General features: G+C 44.1%; 1 protein-coding gene across 3 annotated transcripts in view; it reads right to left on the reverse strand.

Moving 5' to 3' along the window:
* LOC122556800 (regulator of G-protein signaling 14-like) overlaps window positions 1-16,278 on the reverse strand; it is a 93,845-nt gene that overhangs the window by 4,641 nt on the left and 72,926 nt on the right. For all 3 annotated transcript variants that reach the window (XM_043703996.1, XM_043703997.1, XM_043703995.1), the window contains exons 10-13: window positions 14,489-14,565; window positions 10,577-10,703; window positions 8,786-8,879; window positions 4,132-4,178 (exon numbers count right to left, since the gene is read on the reverse strand). In XM_043703996.1, coding sequence (XP_043559931.1) covers window positions 4,132-4,178; window positions 8,786-8,879; window positions 10,577-10,703; window positions 14,489-14,565 — 345 coding nt within the window. The remainder of the gene's footprint in view (window positions 1-4,131; window positions 4,179-8,785; window positions 8,880-10,576; window positions 10,704-14,488; window positions 14,566-16,278) is intronic.

Below are 16,278 nucleotides of genomic sequence, written 5' to 3' on the forward strand. Positions count from 1 at the left end.
CCTCCCAATCTCTATAATCTCCACCAGCCTCTACACCCCTCCCTATCTCTATAATCTCCACCAGCCTCTACACCCTACAGTTGTTATCAAGTTTGAATTCACTGCTTTAATGTTAATGTTGATCTCTCCCTGCACCATCCATGCAGCTATAACACTGTATCGTGCACTCTGTTCTGAGAATCTGAGGCACTTGTATTTTACTATCTGCCTGTAAAGCACTTAAAACAACAGTTTTCACTGTATCTTGGTATATATAACAGTAATAAATGAAATTAAATCAAATCAAACCCCTCCTTATTTCAATAAACTCCACCAGTCCTGACAACCCTCCCTGTATCTGTAACCTCCTTCAGCCCATATCTACAGCCTTGCCAAGCTCAACAAGTAACAGGACAGAGAGTGCAGGAAGGGTCAGGATACTAACTTCAGGTACAGTAGCTAAGGATGGAACTGTGAGGGGGGAGGGGGTGGGGAAGTCAATGCAAGGCTGAGGGTGTTGTACTTACACACAGTATACAAAACAAGGTGATTGAACTTGGAGTGCAGATTGAAACTGGCAGGTATAATGGTGTGGGTCTCACCAGAGACATGGCTCCGAAAGGATCAGGGCTGTGAGCTAAGTTATAAAGGGGGACACATCCTGTCAAAAAGACAGGCAGATGGGGTTGCCTTGTTAGTAAAAAAATGAAATGCAATTGATACCAACAAGTGATATAGAACCGGAAGGTGTAGAATCTGTGAGTCAAGTTGAGGAACCACAATGGATAAAAGAGCCTAATGGGACTTGTGTACAGGCCTGCGAGCAGCAGTTAGGATGTGCAGAAGAAAATAAGTCATGCGATGAAAAAGGCAAGTAAGAAAGGCACTAATACAGTAATCATAGGTGTCTTCGATATGGACTGGGAAAACCAGGATGGTAACAGATCTCAAGCAAAGGAATTTGCGGAATGTCTACAAGATGTATTTTTGGAGCACTTGTTGTAGAGCCCAAAGGGGAACAGGGAATTCTGGATTTTGTGATGGGTAATGAGGCGGCCTGATTAGGGAGCTGAAAGTGAAGGAACCCCGAGGGAGCTGTGACTATAAGATGGTCGAATTCACCCTGCAGTTTCAGGCGCAGAAGCTGGAATCAGGTGTAACAGCATTCCAGTTGAGTAAAGGGAACGACAAAGGCATAAGGGAGGAGCAGGTCAGAGCTGATTGGGAAGGAGAGCAGCGGCTAGCAGGTAGATCAGCAATGGCAGGTGTTTTTGTGGATAATTCGGGAAGATTGGCAGAAATCCATCCCAAGGAAGAAGAAACATACTAAGGGGAGGGTGCGGCAACTATGGCTTGACAAGATTAACATGTTAACATAAAAGCAGAAGAAAAGACATACAATGTGGTGAAGATTAGGGGGAAATCTTTAAAAATCAGCCAAGGATAATCAAAAAAACAATAAGGGGGAGAAGATGAAATATGTGAGTGAGATAATAAAAGATAATTGAAAGAGCTTTTTAGGTATCTAAAAGATAAGAGAAAGACAAGAGTAGACATTGGACTGCTGAAAAATGAGGCAGAGAATTCCAATCAATCAGTTTGCACTGTGGAAGACACTATCGGCATATCAGAACTTCTAGACAGGAGCAGAGGTGAGTGTTGTGGCTGCCACTAAGGATAAGGTGCTCGGGAAGCTGAAAGGTCTGAAGGTGGAAAAATCACCTGGACCAGATGGACTACACCCCAGGGTTCTGACAGAGCTAGCTGAGGAAATTGTAGAGGCATTGGTGGTGATCTTTCAGGGGTCACTGGAGTCAAGGAGGGTCCCAAAAGACTGGATAATGGTTAATGTATCACACTGGTTTAATGAGGGAGGGAGACAGAAGACAGGAAACTCAAGGCCAATTAGCCTGACCTCAGTTGTTGGTAAGAGTTTAGTGTCAATAATTAACAATAAGGTTGTGGAGTATTGAAAGTGCATGGTAAAATAGGGTTGTATCAGCACAGGTTGGCCATGCCTGACAACTCTGTTAGAATTCTTTGAGGAGGTAATAAGCAAGTGAGACAAAGGAGAGTCAGTGAACATGATCCATTTGGTTTTCCAGAAGGCTTTTGTCAAGTTGCCTCACAGGAGGCAAATAAGAGCCTTTGTGTTCAGGACAAGGTACTGGCATGGCTGACTAGCAGAGTAGGGATAAAGGGGTCTTTTTCAGGATGGCAGCCGATGACTAGTGGAGTTCCGCAGGTGTTGATGTCCGCAGGACCACACTTATTCATGTTATTCATTAACAATCTGGGCAAAGGAATGAGGGGATCGTTGCTACATTTGTGGATGGCACAACGATATGTGGATGGACAGGTAGCGCTGAGGAAGGAGAGAGGCTGCAGAAGGACTTGGACAGGTGAGGAAAGTGGGCATAGAGATACCAGATGAAATACAAGGTGGGCAAGTGTGAGGTTGCGCACTTTGGTCAGAAGAACAGAAACAGATTATTTTTTGAATGGGGAAAGGCTTTGAAAATCTGAAGTTACAAACGGACTTGGGAATCCTAGTTCAGGATTCTCTTGAGGTTCACATGAAGTTTCAATCAGGAAGATAAATGCAATGTTAGCATTCATCTCAAGAGGGCTAGAATAGAAGAGCAGACATGTACTGCAGAGTACATATAAGGCTGTATAAGGCTCTGGTCAGACCACATTTGGAATAATGTGAGCAGTTTGGGGTACCTTATCAAGGGAAGGATGCGCTAACATTGGAGGAGGTTCCCAAGGATAATCCTGGAGATGACGAGCTTGTCATATGAGGAGCGATTAAGGAGTCTAGGTCTGTACTCGAGGAGTTTAGAAGGATGAGAGGGCAGTCTAATTGAACCTTGCAGGATACTGAGAGGCCTGGATAGAGTGGACATTGAGAGGATATTTCCACCAGTAGGACAGACCAGGACTCAAGGTCATAGCCTCAGAGTGAAGGGGTGACCTATCAGAACTGGGATGAGGAGGAATTTCCTCAGCCAGAGGATGGTGAATCTGTGGAACGTATTGCCACAGAAGCCTGCAGAAGCCATGTCATTGAGTGTATTTAAGGCAGAAATAAATAGGTTCCTGATTGGTAAGGGGATCACGGGTTACATGGAGAAGACAGGAGAATGGGTTTGAAAAACATTACAGCATGATTGAATGGCAGAGCAGCCTCAAGGGGCCGAATGGCCTAATTCTGCTCCTTTGTTTTATGCCTTATGGTCTAACCTCCTCTTATCCTTAAAACCTCCCTTGTCTCTGTAAATCCTTGCAGTTTCAACACCCTTTGCTATCTCTGTCATATCCTGCAGTCTTTACACCTCTATATCTGTCAACTCCACTGGCTCTGTAACCTATTCCAGTGGTTAGATCCCTCCCTATCTCTGTAGCTTCCTCTAGCTAATAGTTTCCTCCCTATCTTACAACCTCCTCTAACCCCTAAACCCTTCCATGTCTCTGTAATCTCCTCCAGCACCTATGCCCCTCCATGATATTGGCATTCCTGTTATTTCTGATTTCTTGCATATCCCTATCCATGCCAATAAATCTATTTCTCTCTGTCTCCACAGACGCTGACAAACTTGCTGAGTCTCTCCAGAACTCTGTGTGTGCATCGCTGGAATCTCCTGCAATTGTGGGTCTGTCTAGAGCACCTAGACTTCAGCGGTTCAAGAAAGCAGCTTACCACCACTTTCTCAGTTAGAAATAGGGATGGGGTCAGCCAGTGACACATATCTCATGAGTGAGCAACAGAGAAAATTCCATCATGATCAGCATTCGGCATCTAATCCCAAAAATCCTGAAATTCTTTCTCTAAACTTCCCCACTTCTCTCTTGTCTCCTTTAGACAGTCCTAGAAAGTTTCTTCACTGACCAAGCTTCTGGTCACCAGTCTTTCTAATTATTTATGTGACAATGGTGTCACATTTTGTTTAATCACCCTCTGATGTAATACCATGAGATATTCCAGTACATTAACGGGACAGTACAAATACAACATTACTGTGGTCTACAATTTGTATTGTTCCTGCGATATTCAGAGTGATGTATGTTTGGAAAAGAGTGCTCCTTCCTAATATAAAGGCGCTTTAAAATCACAGCTTATTCAAGTTTGCAAAATGCAGCGCCACTTACAAGGCAAGTCGATGATTGGTTGGAATTCTTCCTCTCCTCTTGACCACCTGTCAATAATTGAAACAAATTGATGGTTAGAAAGCACTCAATAAGGTGTTGGCTGTTTCCCAGCCACTGCTCTGAGATGGATGAGTTGAGATAACCCTTTTAGTCCATCTCACTTCCTTCAGCTAGAATGGCTGGCTGAGTCTTCCTCCTCCAACGTTCAATTTGACTTTAAATGCTTCTCAGGCTTTCACCTCCAGGGTTTAATCCAGTGTCCAATTCATGGGCTGACATTATTTTGTATGAAGTATACCCTGACATCAGTCCTGAATCAACTCTTTTTAACCTTTGACTCCCTGTTATTTTCTGTTTATTCATTCATGGGACAAGGATATCATTGGTGGGGCCAGCATTTACTGTCCATCCCAAATCGCCCAGAGGGCAGTTGAGAGTTAACCAGATTTTTGTAGGTCTGGAGTCACACGTAGGCCAGACTATTAGTTTGAAATTACTTCCTGCATTTCATTGTTCCATACTCTCTTACATCCTTCTATTTAATCAAATCTCAATTTCCTTCTTTCAAAAACAAAGATCCCATGTCACTCCAGTCTTACTTTGTACCTCAACATGAAGCTAAACATCAGCCTTATGGTTTTAATTTGGACTGCCTCTAACACATAAATGTTTCTGCTGAGTCTTCATGTCCAGAATTGTATTCGTTGGAGTTTAGAAGATTAAGGGGAGACTTAATAGAGACGTACAAAATAATACATGGCTTGGAAAAGGTGGATGCTAGGAAATTGTTTCCGTTAGACGAGGAGACTAGGACCCGTGGACACAGCCTTAGAATTAGAGGGGGTCATTTCAGAACAGAAATGCGGAGACATTTCTTCAGCCAGAGAGTGGTGGGCCTGTGGAATTCATTGCCACGGAGTGCAGTGGAAGCCGGGATGCTAAATGTCTTCAAGGCCGAGATTGATAGATTCTTGTTGTCTAGAGGAATTAAGGGCTACGGGGAGAACGCTGGTAAGTGGAGCTGAAATGCGCATCAGCCATGATTGAATGGTGGAGTGGACTCGATGGGCCGAATGGCCTTACTTCCACTCCTATGTCTTATGGTCTTATGGTCTAATTGGAGATGGTGCACAAGGGATATGCTCTGGTTACATTGACGTGCTGCAGTTTAACTTACACAGTTCATCGATCTTGTGACTTTATCACGATTGGTTCTGGAAGAACTGGAACATCTCAACCATTGAGCATATTAGCCCTGTGATGCTTTCTTCAACTTTACCCTATCTGATTTTAACAAAATGGCCACATGAAAGATAAAATGTTCACTACCACTTTGTGGAGTAGTTCTCAATGTAGCGTTAAGCCATACCTTTGATGCTCTGCAGCAATTGGAACCAGGTGGATCTTACTGATTATGGGATTCCTGATTGGGGTTGTTAACCTGGGTCAATCAGGGAGCCCTGGCTGACAGAGATAAACAGGGGATTCAGAATCTCCTCACTTCGGGGACTGACTCCGAGCTGGCTGGTCACAGCCAGTGTGCTGTGCAGGTGTAAATAAAGGGTGACTTGGTGACACAATACTAGCCTCTATGCAGTTATTTCACTGTCCATGCAAAGGTAGCTGAATTCCGGCAGGTAGAAAATCTTGCAATTGATCTCAATGACAGCCGACACAGGGGGATTCACACAGAGGAAGTGAATGCTTACAGAGGAATTAGGGGTTACACACAGAGTGGATAGATGATGTTTTAGAAACAATTAGTAATTTCAATGGGAGGTACAGCAGGGTCATTCTGTCCAGGTGGGGGGATCTCCCCAGTGTTCAATCATATTTGTGAAAGGGGAGTAGAGGGTTGTTAGTATGGGCAGAGTATTAGAAGAACCTGGGGAGTTCTATTCTAATGCACATCAGAGGCAAAATTAGTTATTCCAGATTTCATTGTAACCTCCATATCCTTGGACTGTGTGAGGAACAGGAGTGAATCCATCTATTACTGAACAGTTACTCCCCCAATGGAAGTGATGATGTTTTCCATGACAGAATAGCCCGCTAGTATTCATTGTCACCCTCACATCTGAAAAAAGTGGAGGGTGGTTAGAATCGGTCAATAGTCCAGCACAGATCACAACCTTCAAGAAAGCTGAACAGGTAATAATTCAAAGGTTTTTATTTCTCCCAAAAGAAAACTAGATTTATATCAGGCAACTTCTCTTAGCTTTAAGTATTGAAGCAGATTTGATTAATAGCTGTTCATTTGCACACAGATTGGATGGACAGTTCACTCACCCAGCTCCTACCAACAACAGGCAATGATTTACAATGATGCCTGAGAGAAAATAGAAAGTTTATGTTCCAAGAGATTCACGTGGGAAATAAGGAATTAAAGCAGAAAATGCTGGAAATGCACTCAGTGGCTTCAGCGACCACGTGAGAGTGAAACATCAACGTTTCAGGTTTGATGACTGTCCAGCAGAATGAGAAAATATTTGAGGTGAAGGTTTTTAAGCTCAAGCAGAGCCTGAGGCAGAGGAGGAGAGGAACAAAAATGAAAGGGGAATCTCCATGACACAGTGGTTCTCAAAATGTGGTGTGCTAATTATTAGTCATGCACGTCACACCATGGCAGGAGGACATTTCAGAAGAGAGACAGAACCTCTGGCCTACAATCATGTGGCTCCTCGTAACTTTGTGAGTTAGTTCTAAACCTGAACAAAAACAATGTGGATTTATTACCAAGATTTATATTACTATAGATTTTATCTGACTAATATAGTTCGAAGATAAGTATTCGTTTCCCAGAAGATGATTATTGTGATGATTTTATAATTAGAATTTTAATCAGACAAACATGCTGCCCAGAATCTGAAAATGTCTGTACTTTTGGTTCTGGTACGATCTAATAATGCAATTACAATATTTAATAAACATATCAGTGAAGTATTTATTGTTTCCATCAATTGTAATAAGCCTTTCTGCAATGCTAAATGAACGGGGGACCATGGGATCTGTCTGTCTGTGACAATAGGCTGCAGAAGGAAGGGTTAGAGAACTGCTGGAAGGAGTGGCTGAAAGACAAATAGAGTCAAGATTGAACCTAACTTTGTCTCGGATATCCACATATGATATCAATAGTTCAGATTAATATCAACAAGAAGAGTAGTTGACAGCAAGTATCCCCCAAGGTATCACACAGACACAAACACACACACACACACACAAACACACACACACACACACAGACATACACACACACAGACATACACACACAGACATACACACACAGATATACACCCACACACAGATATACACCCACACTCTCACACACACACACACACACACATACACAGACACACACACATAAACACACAAAATAAGAAGCAAGAAGCAAGTTTCACCAGCCAATTATGAGTCTTCTCACAGAAAGATAGTTGCTTAGAATGCACAGTACAACTGTTCTCAGGTTGGTAGATGAATCACTCAATGTGGTAGTACCCCACAGACCCAGGGGATCCCACCTCCCAACATTTAGCTGTACTGAGCTAACTGACTTCAGCTGGAGAATTGTTCTATTATGATAATTGACCTCAGGAGTTTGGGTCAGAAATGAGTGTGGAAGAAATTAGCCAGAGATTCCTGGTGTCTGTTTCTATCAATGCATGTGCATACCTGCAAACTAACTTCTTGTGATTCATGTACCAGTTCACCCAGATCCCACTGCAACTCGTCCCTGCTGACCAAGGTTCCAAAACTAGACCAGTTCCACTTGCCTGTGTTTGGTCCATATCCCTCCAAACCTTTCTTATTCATGCACCTGTCCAAATGCCTTCAAAATGTTGCAAATCTACCTGCATCTACCATTTGGGGCAGCACAGTGGCTCAGTGGTTAGCGCTGATACCTCACAATGCCAGGGACCTGGGTTCAATTCCAGCCTCAGGGTCTGTGTGGAGTTTGTACGTTCTCCCTGTGTCTGCATGGGTTTCCTCCGACAATCCAAAGATGTGCAGGCTAGGTGATTTGGCCAAGCCCTAAATTGCCCATAGTGTTCAGGGATGTCTAGGTTAGGTACATTAGTCAGGAATAAATATAGAGTAATAGGGTAGGGGAATAAGTCTGGGTGGGTTACTCTTTAGAGGGTTGGTGTGCACTTGTTGGGCCAAATGGCCTGTACTGTACAGATTTGATTCTCGTCTATAACGTCCTCTAGAAGTTATTCCACATACAAACCACCCTGTGTGTAAAACCATTACCCCTCAGAACACATTTTAAATTTCTCTTCCCTCACTTTAAAAATATACCCCCGGTTATGAATGCCCCCACCCTAGAGAAAAGACCTTTGTGATTCATCTTATCCCTGCCCCTCATGATTTTACAACTCTCTATAATGTCACCTCTCAACCTCCTATGATCCCGTCTGTGCTGTAGATGTCTGTGTCCCACCACTGCCTGCAAGTTCCCTTCCAAACCATACTTCATTCTGATTATTTGGTGTTATATCACTGTTGCTAGGTCAAAATCCTGGAGCCCTCTCCCTATTACAGCAACGTGGGTGTCCTTACAAGTTCAAGAAGGATGCTCTCTCCAGCATAATAAACATGCCAGCAAGAACAAAGCAAATGTGGGCCAGGAGAATGACCTCTGCATCATGCATACCTTGTTTGGGTATTTTTATCATGTCCAGGATCACTTGTTGATTTTCCAGGCACGACACAGTGGCATCCAGTTTCAAAGGTTGGGAACCTCCACTCTGTTCAGACACAGATTAAAGAAAATAATTCACTAAACCGTTCCATATGCTTTCCCATTAGAGCGTGCGCCAAGATTACTTTCAAGCCAGACTGTTCTCAGCAACCTGGAATAACCCCACAGAGTATAAACATTTTGGCCACTTTAATACTTTGTTCAAGAGCTGGACATAGAACAGATCATGATCTACCGCTTACAGAAGGTGGGTCTGCAGAATTATCAACATGAGAGTGATTGACAAGACTAGTTTTGATTGTCTTGCTGTTGGAGTGGGGTGTTTGGAGACAGATTTCCTGTTTTCTCACCCCTCCCAGTGGATTTTTACCTCTCCCCGGCAATCACTTGGGTGAAGGTAGGGGCGAAGAGCATGTGTGCTGTGATTCACAAGCGTTGTTGTTCTGTCAACACAATCCTACCACAGCTTAGGAGCTGCTCTCTCATTAGAGAGAAGCAACCGGTGGTGATTTTAACCTGAGGGCCACCAGACCTCAGACAAGGGAAGAGGTTCAGAAGCAGAGCCCTTCATGGTAACCTCAAAACAGTGATGGGAATTGAACCCACGCTGTTGGCATCATACTGCTCTGTAAACCAACAATCCAGCCAACTGAGCTAAACCAATTCCCATTCGGAAATAGAGCAAGTTCAGAATAACCCAGGCTAGATAAGTGTCTCAAGTTCCGGATCTGAGCAATGAGCAATGGCAGAACTAGCCAATTCTTGGTGATAAGGGAACAGCTAGAACCTCAAAAGGCAATAATGTGCATATGGGAATATTCTTAAATTCAAGACCAACTCAGGAATGTAGTCATGCAATCTAGGCAGACATTTGAGTGCGAGTTATTTTTAATTCACATGTTCAGATCCATGGGAGCAGCTGGGATTTGAACCCAGTTCTTCCTACCCAGAGATCGGAGCCAGCATTTGTTGTCTATCACTAATGGCTTGCTGACACCGTGTCAGAGAACTACATAGGATGGACCACATTACAGTGATTCTGGATTCACGTATAGGCCAGACCGAATAAGGACAACAGATTTCCTTCCTGAAAGGATAAACCTGACCCATATGGGTTTTTAAATAACAATTTGGCTTTATCTGTTAATTGAATTTACTTGTTATCAGATGCTGTGAGGCAATTTGAATCCATGTCCCTCATCGATTAATCTGGGCCTCTGATCTACCAGTCCTGTCTCATTACCATGACTCCACCATCCCTCCCAGCTTCGTTTGCCCTCTCAATTGGAAATAAGAGACCGGATAACCTTACTCAAAGTTATTCTTACGCAGCATTTATCTCTCAATCAACATCTAAAACCAATTATTTAACTTTCATTTGACTACTGTTCATGAGAGGCGAAAGTGAGTACTGCAGATGCTGGAGATCAGAGTCTAGATCAGAATGGTGCTGAAAAAGCACAGCAGGTCAGGCAGCATCCGAGGAATGGCCTGATGAAGGGCTTTTGCCCAAAATGTCGATTTTCCTGCTTCTGGGATGCTGCCTGACCGGCTGTGCTTTTCCAGCACCACTCTAATCTTGACTACTGCTCATGGGATCACGGTGCTTTGAACTTGGTGGTCATGTATTCTGCATTACGACAGTGATTACTCGTTAATACAAATACTTTTGGATGTCTTGGCAATGTGTGAAAGACGCTTTACAAATACAAATTCTTTCATTTCTACCGTGTTAATACCTACAATTTTAGCCTCCACCTCGCTGGAATTTAACTTATATTTGATCAGAAATGGCTGCAAAGCCTCAGACACAGTTTTGGTTGGTCTCGCCGTCACCCAAAGTTTTCGATTGACTGGAACAAGCTCCAACCTGAAAGGAAATCAAAGTGAGAGGTGACGAATGAGAGTAAAAGTCAACACCCCACAAATACCCCGGACAAATAGCAGGCTCGGGTTACTTTGCTTTCACCGCAGTTTGGACTACCACCTGGAGAGCTTTCACCTCCCTTACCAGTCAGGCCTGAAAGGGAAGACAAGTTGGGGAAGAGGCACTAACGGCCCCACCGCCAGCCAGGTTGTGAGCAGCTTGCAGCTCAGTTGATAGGACCTGTGCCCCGAAGCCAGAGGATCGTGTGTTCAAATCCAGCTCCAGATCTTGAGTGTGTAAATCCAGATTGACACTCTAATGCTGTATTAAGAGAGGACTGAGTGTTGGAGACAATATCTCCCGATCAGAGAGATCCAAAAGAGCAACTATGTTCTCAGGAGGAAATGAGGGAAAATCCAATTGCACATCCAATGAGGAGCAATATCCTGACTAATGTTATCGCTCAAGTACAGTGAATAGTTCAGGACCCAACACTTCAGATCATGAAAATTAGATCGCATGACAATTATAATGACTCTTCCCACTTAGGCTAATATCACAATCAAAACAAAAATTTACCTAAAAGTTTCAGATTTAATTAACGATCTCTTATGAGGAACTTGATTGAATACTTGCAAGCATTCAATAGCTTTGTTCATTCACTCTGTTCACTACTTTAGTCAACTTCCAAAAGATTCAGTTGGGTTTATCATATTCAAATCTACTCTGATCAGCTGAAGATTTATGCAATATTCCATCTCTGTATCCTTCGTTGCAAACGTTAGCTATTTCCCAACAAGGAAAACGACCTTTCAGGCATACGCTCTTCATCAGGAATGCAGGCTTATTCCTGATGAAGGGCTTATTCCTGAAACGGTGCTGCTCCTGCTCCTCGGATGCTGCCTGACCTGCTGTGCCTTTCCAGCACCACACTCTCGACTCTGATCTTCAGCATCCGCAGTTCCTCACTTTCTCCCTATTTCCCAACGAGCGATGTTCAATTGATTTCCTGCTCACACCTTTCCTAAACAGTAGATGTCGTGTGTTGAAAATTGTGTGTTTCACCTGCGAATGGCTATCATACACATCTACCAGCAGAGAGTGTTTCGAGGAAGAATGTAGGAACGCGTGTTTTAACAATATGTAACTCCCACTCTAACTGCATCGTGCCGAACATTATTGGTTCTTCCCAAACGTTTCACAGCAGAATGAGTTCCCTGTTCTTTTTAAGCTAAGGGAATGCTTTGAGAATCAAAAAACTTTGGGAGGCACAAGGCAAGAGTGAATGGCAGATTGCCAGACGTTGAGGTTGCTCCCAAGTTCTGCTACAGAGGGACCAAGTGAGGACAGTGATGGACCAGGCTGCAGGGAAAAGTACACACCAAAATGGCATTGTAAAAAGCCAGGGTTCATTGGAATATGAAGGAGTCTGACAGCAAACCAGCAAAGGGTTCCACACGCATATTGGAGCCCATCTTTTCTGGAGTGGTTCTCCACTAAACACTTTGTGGACCAACCTGTAATGGCCAGTGTTGCAGCTTCCATCTCAGTGAAAGCAGCTTCCACAGAGTGCCACACTCAAAGTTCAGACTGCAGTGTTTCAAGGGGCTTATGAAAGGCCACAACAGCAGACATTCAGCTCTGCCCTGGGAGACTCCTATGGTTCCATGGAACTGTAGCTCTCTCTCAGGGGGACAGCTTTCTAGATCATAGAATACCTCGAGCGCAGAAAGGGGCCATTCAGCCCTTCACTGACCCTCCAAAATGGATTCCAGCTAGAACTAGCCCACACTCTATCCCTGTAACCCCTCATTTACCATGGCTTATTCACCTAACCTGCACATCTTTGGGACTGGAGGGGGAAATCAGAGCAGCCAGAGGGTACCAACACAGACACAGGGAGAACGCGCAAACTCCACACAGACAGTCTCCCGAGACTGGTATTGAACCCAGGTTCCTGGTGCTGTGAGGCAGCAGTGCTAACCATTGAACCATTTTGCTATCCCACATCCGCTACCCGACCATGCTTTTGCATGTCAGTCAGCCAACAGCAGACACTAGACAACAGCAGACAACAGCAGCCCACACTAGGATGTCTGAATCCCAGGGTAGGTCAAAGCATGGTAAAAGGCTCTTAGCCATCTCCTCTGCTGAAAGCTAGGCACGCTGCAACCACTGACACAGCACTTCATGGAAACACAATACATTACTCTACTAACTTCATTTACACTTCCTCATCAGACAGGGCAATACCTGTACAGCAAAATGTTCAGATCTGGCATTACAGGAAATTTCACAAGTCAGAATTGCCTATGTTTAGAGCTCCCTCCTTTTCTCAGTTAGTTCCATAGAATGGAGATCAGTGAGGGATACACACCAGAAAGATTCAGGGATGAAACTCTTTTTGCTATTGAAATAACTGCCCAGAGGCCAGTATCCTCTCACCAAGTCACCCTTTATTGACATGGGCACAATACATAGGCTCTGAGCAGCCAGCAGAAGGAAGACAAGTACCAAGGGATGATAGAAAACTTCTCAGTTTAGTTTTGTATATGTGGCATGACTTTATTCATAGATTTTGATTGGAATACTTGATTTGTGCTGTTTCTTTCTGTCATGCATTATGGAGAACAATACACCGCTTAGCGACTGAGGGAAGTTAAGGTACTGTTGGGATGAGAGAATTCAGATTGTGATAACTGGGATCTCACTTCAGATAAATCCTAGTCTGAACAGGTTGCAGCTTCCTTGCCTCTCATCTTCATCCACCTTCAAGGAACATCTCCTGCACTAGATAGCAATCTCCTAAGAGGGTAGCTGACCCATAGGATGGCCTCTCTTCAAACTCCTCGAGGCAGCTGACCCATGTTAAGAAGTAACCAATCATAAAAGCTCTTCTGTACAGTTCGAAGCCATTCATCCCATCGAGTGTCACCCAGACTTGCCATGCCTATCCTATCCCCATAACCTTGCATTCCCCATGGCTAACCCACCTATGGGGGCAATTTTCCATGGTCAGTCCACCCTAACTACATCTTTGGACCGTGGGAGGAAACCGGGGCACCCGAAGGGTACCAACGCAGACAGAGAGTTACCAGAGGCTGGAATCAAACCCGGATCCTTTGCGCAGTGAGGCAGCTGTGCTAATTGCTGAGACACTCCTGATGTATTCAGAAGCCTTGGAGGCAGTGAAATTCCTTCAGCATTCTGAAAGACTATCTCACGCCAGACTTCTGAAACTTCAGATGACGATAAGGAAGGTTTTAGACAGATGTCGGGTAGTAGCAGCAGAATTTAATCCGCAAATGAACTGGAATCCGCAAATGAACTAACACAAACACGTGACATTAAAACTCAGATAGAATACGGTTGAGTGTTCCAACATTAGCACCGGTAGGTGCTCAGCTCAACTCTTATATCAGCCACATGAGGTTAGAGTGATGGCTGGAGGATTGATTACCAAAATAGCATATTGGCAACACAATCCCCTGCCCTGCATATCTTCCATGGATATCTTCCAAGCACACTAACGCTTAATTGTCACTGCATTTCGGAATGGTAAATACATGAGCCACAATATAGACCCTCAAAATAAAAACACAGGAGCTACCAAGCAAAATTTAATCTCCGAAAATCTCTCCAGTCTTTCCACTGACCAGATCACAGGAGAGCTCGACTCCCAGCACTGTTTGGTATTAGTGAACTGAAGTGAGATGGAGAGGCAGCTGCTTAGAGGGGTCATGGAGGCCAAAATGTTGCAAGGGGTTAAACGACAATGTAACACTTACTCAAACAGGATTTTCTTTTCCACTCGAAGCTCCCGGTCACAGAGGATCATACTATCCTGATCCAAAGCTAGGGGCTTCTGAAATACCAAATAAAATCAGACCATAAACAACATGTTTTTGCATTGTGTTTTACAATTAAGATGAACACATGCTCAACACAGAGAGCCATTTTTATTGTATTAACATCATTTATATTTCCTCATCAGACAGGGCAATATAGCAAAATACTCACATCTGGCATTACAGGAAATTTCACAAGTCGGAATTGCCTATGTTTGGAGCTCCCTCCCTTTTTCAGTTAGTTCCATAGATTGGGGATCAGTGAGGGATACACACTAGAAAGATTCACGGATGAAACCCTTTTTGCTATTGAAATAATTGCCAGAGGCCAGTATCCTCTCACCAAGTCACCCTTTATTTACATGGGCACAGTACATAGGCTCTGAGCAGACAGATCAGAGCCAGTCCCTAGACTGAGGAAACTCTGTGAATCTCCTGTTTACCTCTGTCAGCCAGGACTCCCTGATTGGCCCAGGTTAACCACCCCATTCCAGGATCGTATACTCAATCACTACAGGTATATTCACCTGTGGCAATTATAAAGCTGCTTAGGTGCTGCACCGTTGTATTATACGTCGAGAAATGGTAGCAAGGAGGCATTGAGTCAGATGATGAAATGAGTGATCTAATAGGCAGGGTTTTAAGGTGTAGGTAAAAACAATGACTGCAGATGCTGGAAACCAGGTTCTGAATTATTGGTGCTGGAAGAGCACAGCAGTTCAGGCAGCATCCAAGGAGCAGTAAAATTGACGTTTCGGGCAAAAGCCTGAACTGCTGTGCTCTTCCAGCACCACTAGTCCAGGGTTTTAAGGTGTGTTTAACAGGAGAGAAGTGAAATGGAGAGGTAACAATTTAGAGAGGTTCATGTCAGCCAAAATATTGGAAGGGGTTATCTGACCGAGTTCCAATTGAAAAAGCGCTTGATTGGAAAGAATCACGGGACAAGATATTATGAAGGGTCCAATATCTGGGTGTTCCCCCTCTCCTGATACCCCAGAACAGAGCAATGGAATGGTCTGGCCAGACCCGACTTTTGGACCTTGAACCATATCCACATCAGGTTGGTATAGCAAGTGGAGCCGTAGAGGGAAAAAAGAGGCAAAGTTAGTCGTTTCCAGCACAATAGGTTTGAGGCCGGTGATGGCTGGATTGGAGTGACCAGGAGCAAGGGAGGGGGAAACAGATGTAAGAGTTTAGGGACCTCAGATTGCAAAGGGGAAGGAGGGCTGAAAGTAGCAATGGCGGAGAGATGGGTTAAATCGCATTACTGAATAGAAACCTCTTTTATACTTGAACAGAGGGGATTTGAAGGGATTTCAAATCCTTTGACTTGGTTTTGCAAAGTGTTATATAAGAGAGACAACCAGCCTTTAGGTAATTATAAATTAATTTAATTTTTCAGAACCATTTGGCTCTTGTGCTCTGCTCATTGCGGACAGTGGTAATGAAGGTGGCAGATTGCTCTGGGGTCACACAGAAGAGGGAAATAGGGTTGTGTACAGTTGGCATAGGGCTACTATGGTAAAAGGGACGGGAGGCTTTTGTAGGGAAGCATTGGAGGGCTGGTGGTCATGAGAGTTGGTGGTCATGAGGGTTGGTTGTCATGAGTGTTGGTGGTCAGGAGGGTTAATGGTCATGAGGGTGGGTGGTCAGGAGGGTGGGTGGTCAGGAGGGTGGGTGGTCAGGAGGGTGAATGGTCAGGAGGGTGAATGGTCAGGAGGGTGGGTGGT

The sequence above is a fragment of the Chiloscyllium plagiosum genome, chromosome 14 (assembly GCF_004010195.1).
Source record: "Chiloscyllium plagiosum isolate BGI_BamShark_2017 chromosome 14, ASM401019v2, whole genome shotgun sequence".
Lineage (NCBI taxonomy): Eukaryota > Metazoa > Chordata > Chondrichthyes > Orectolobiformes > Hemiscylliidae > Chiloscyllium > Chiloscyllium plagiosum.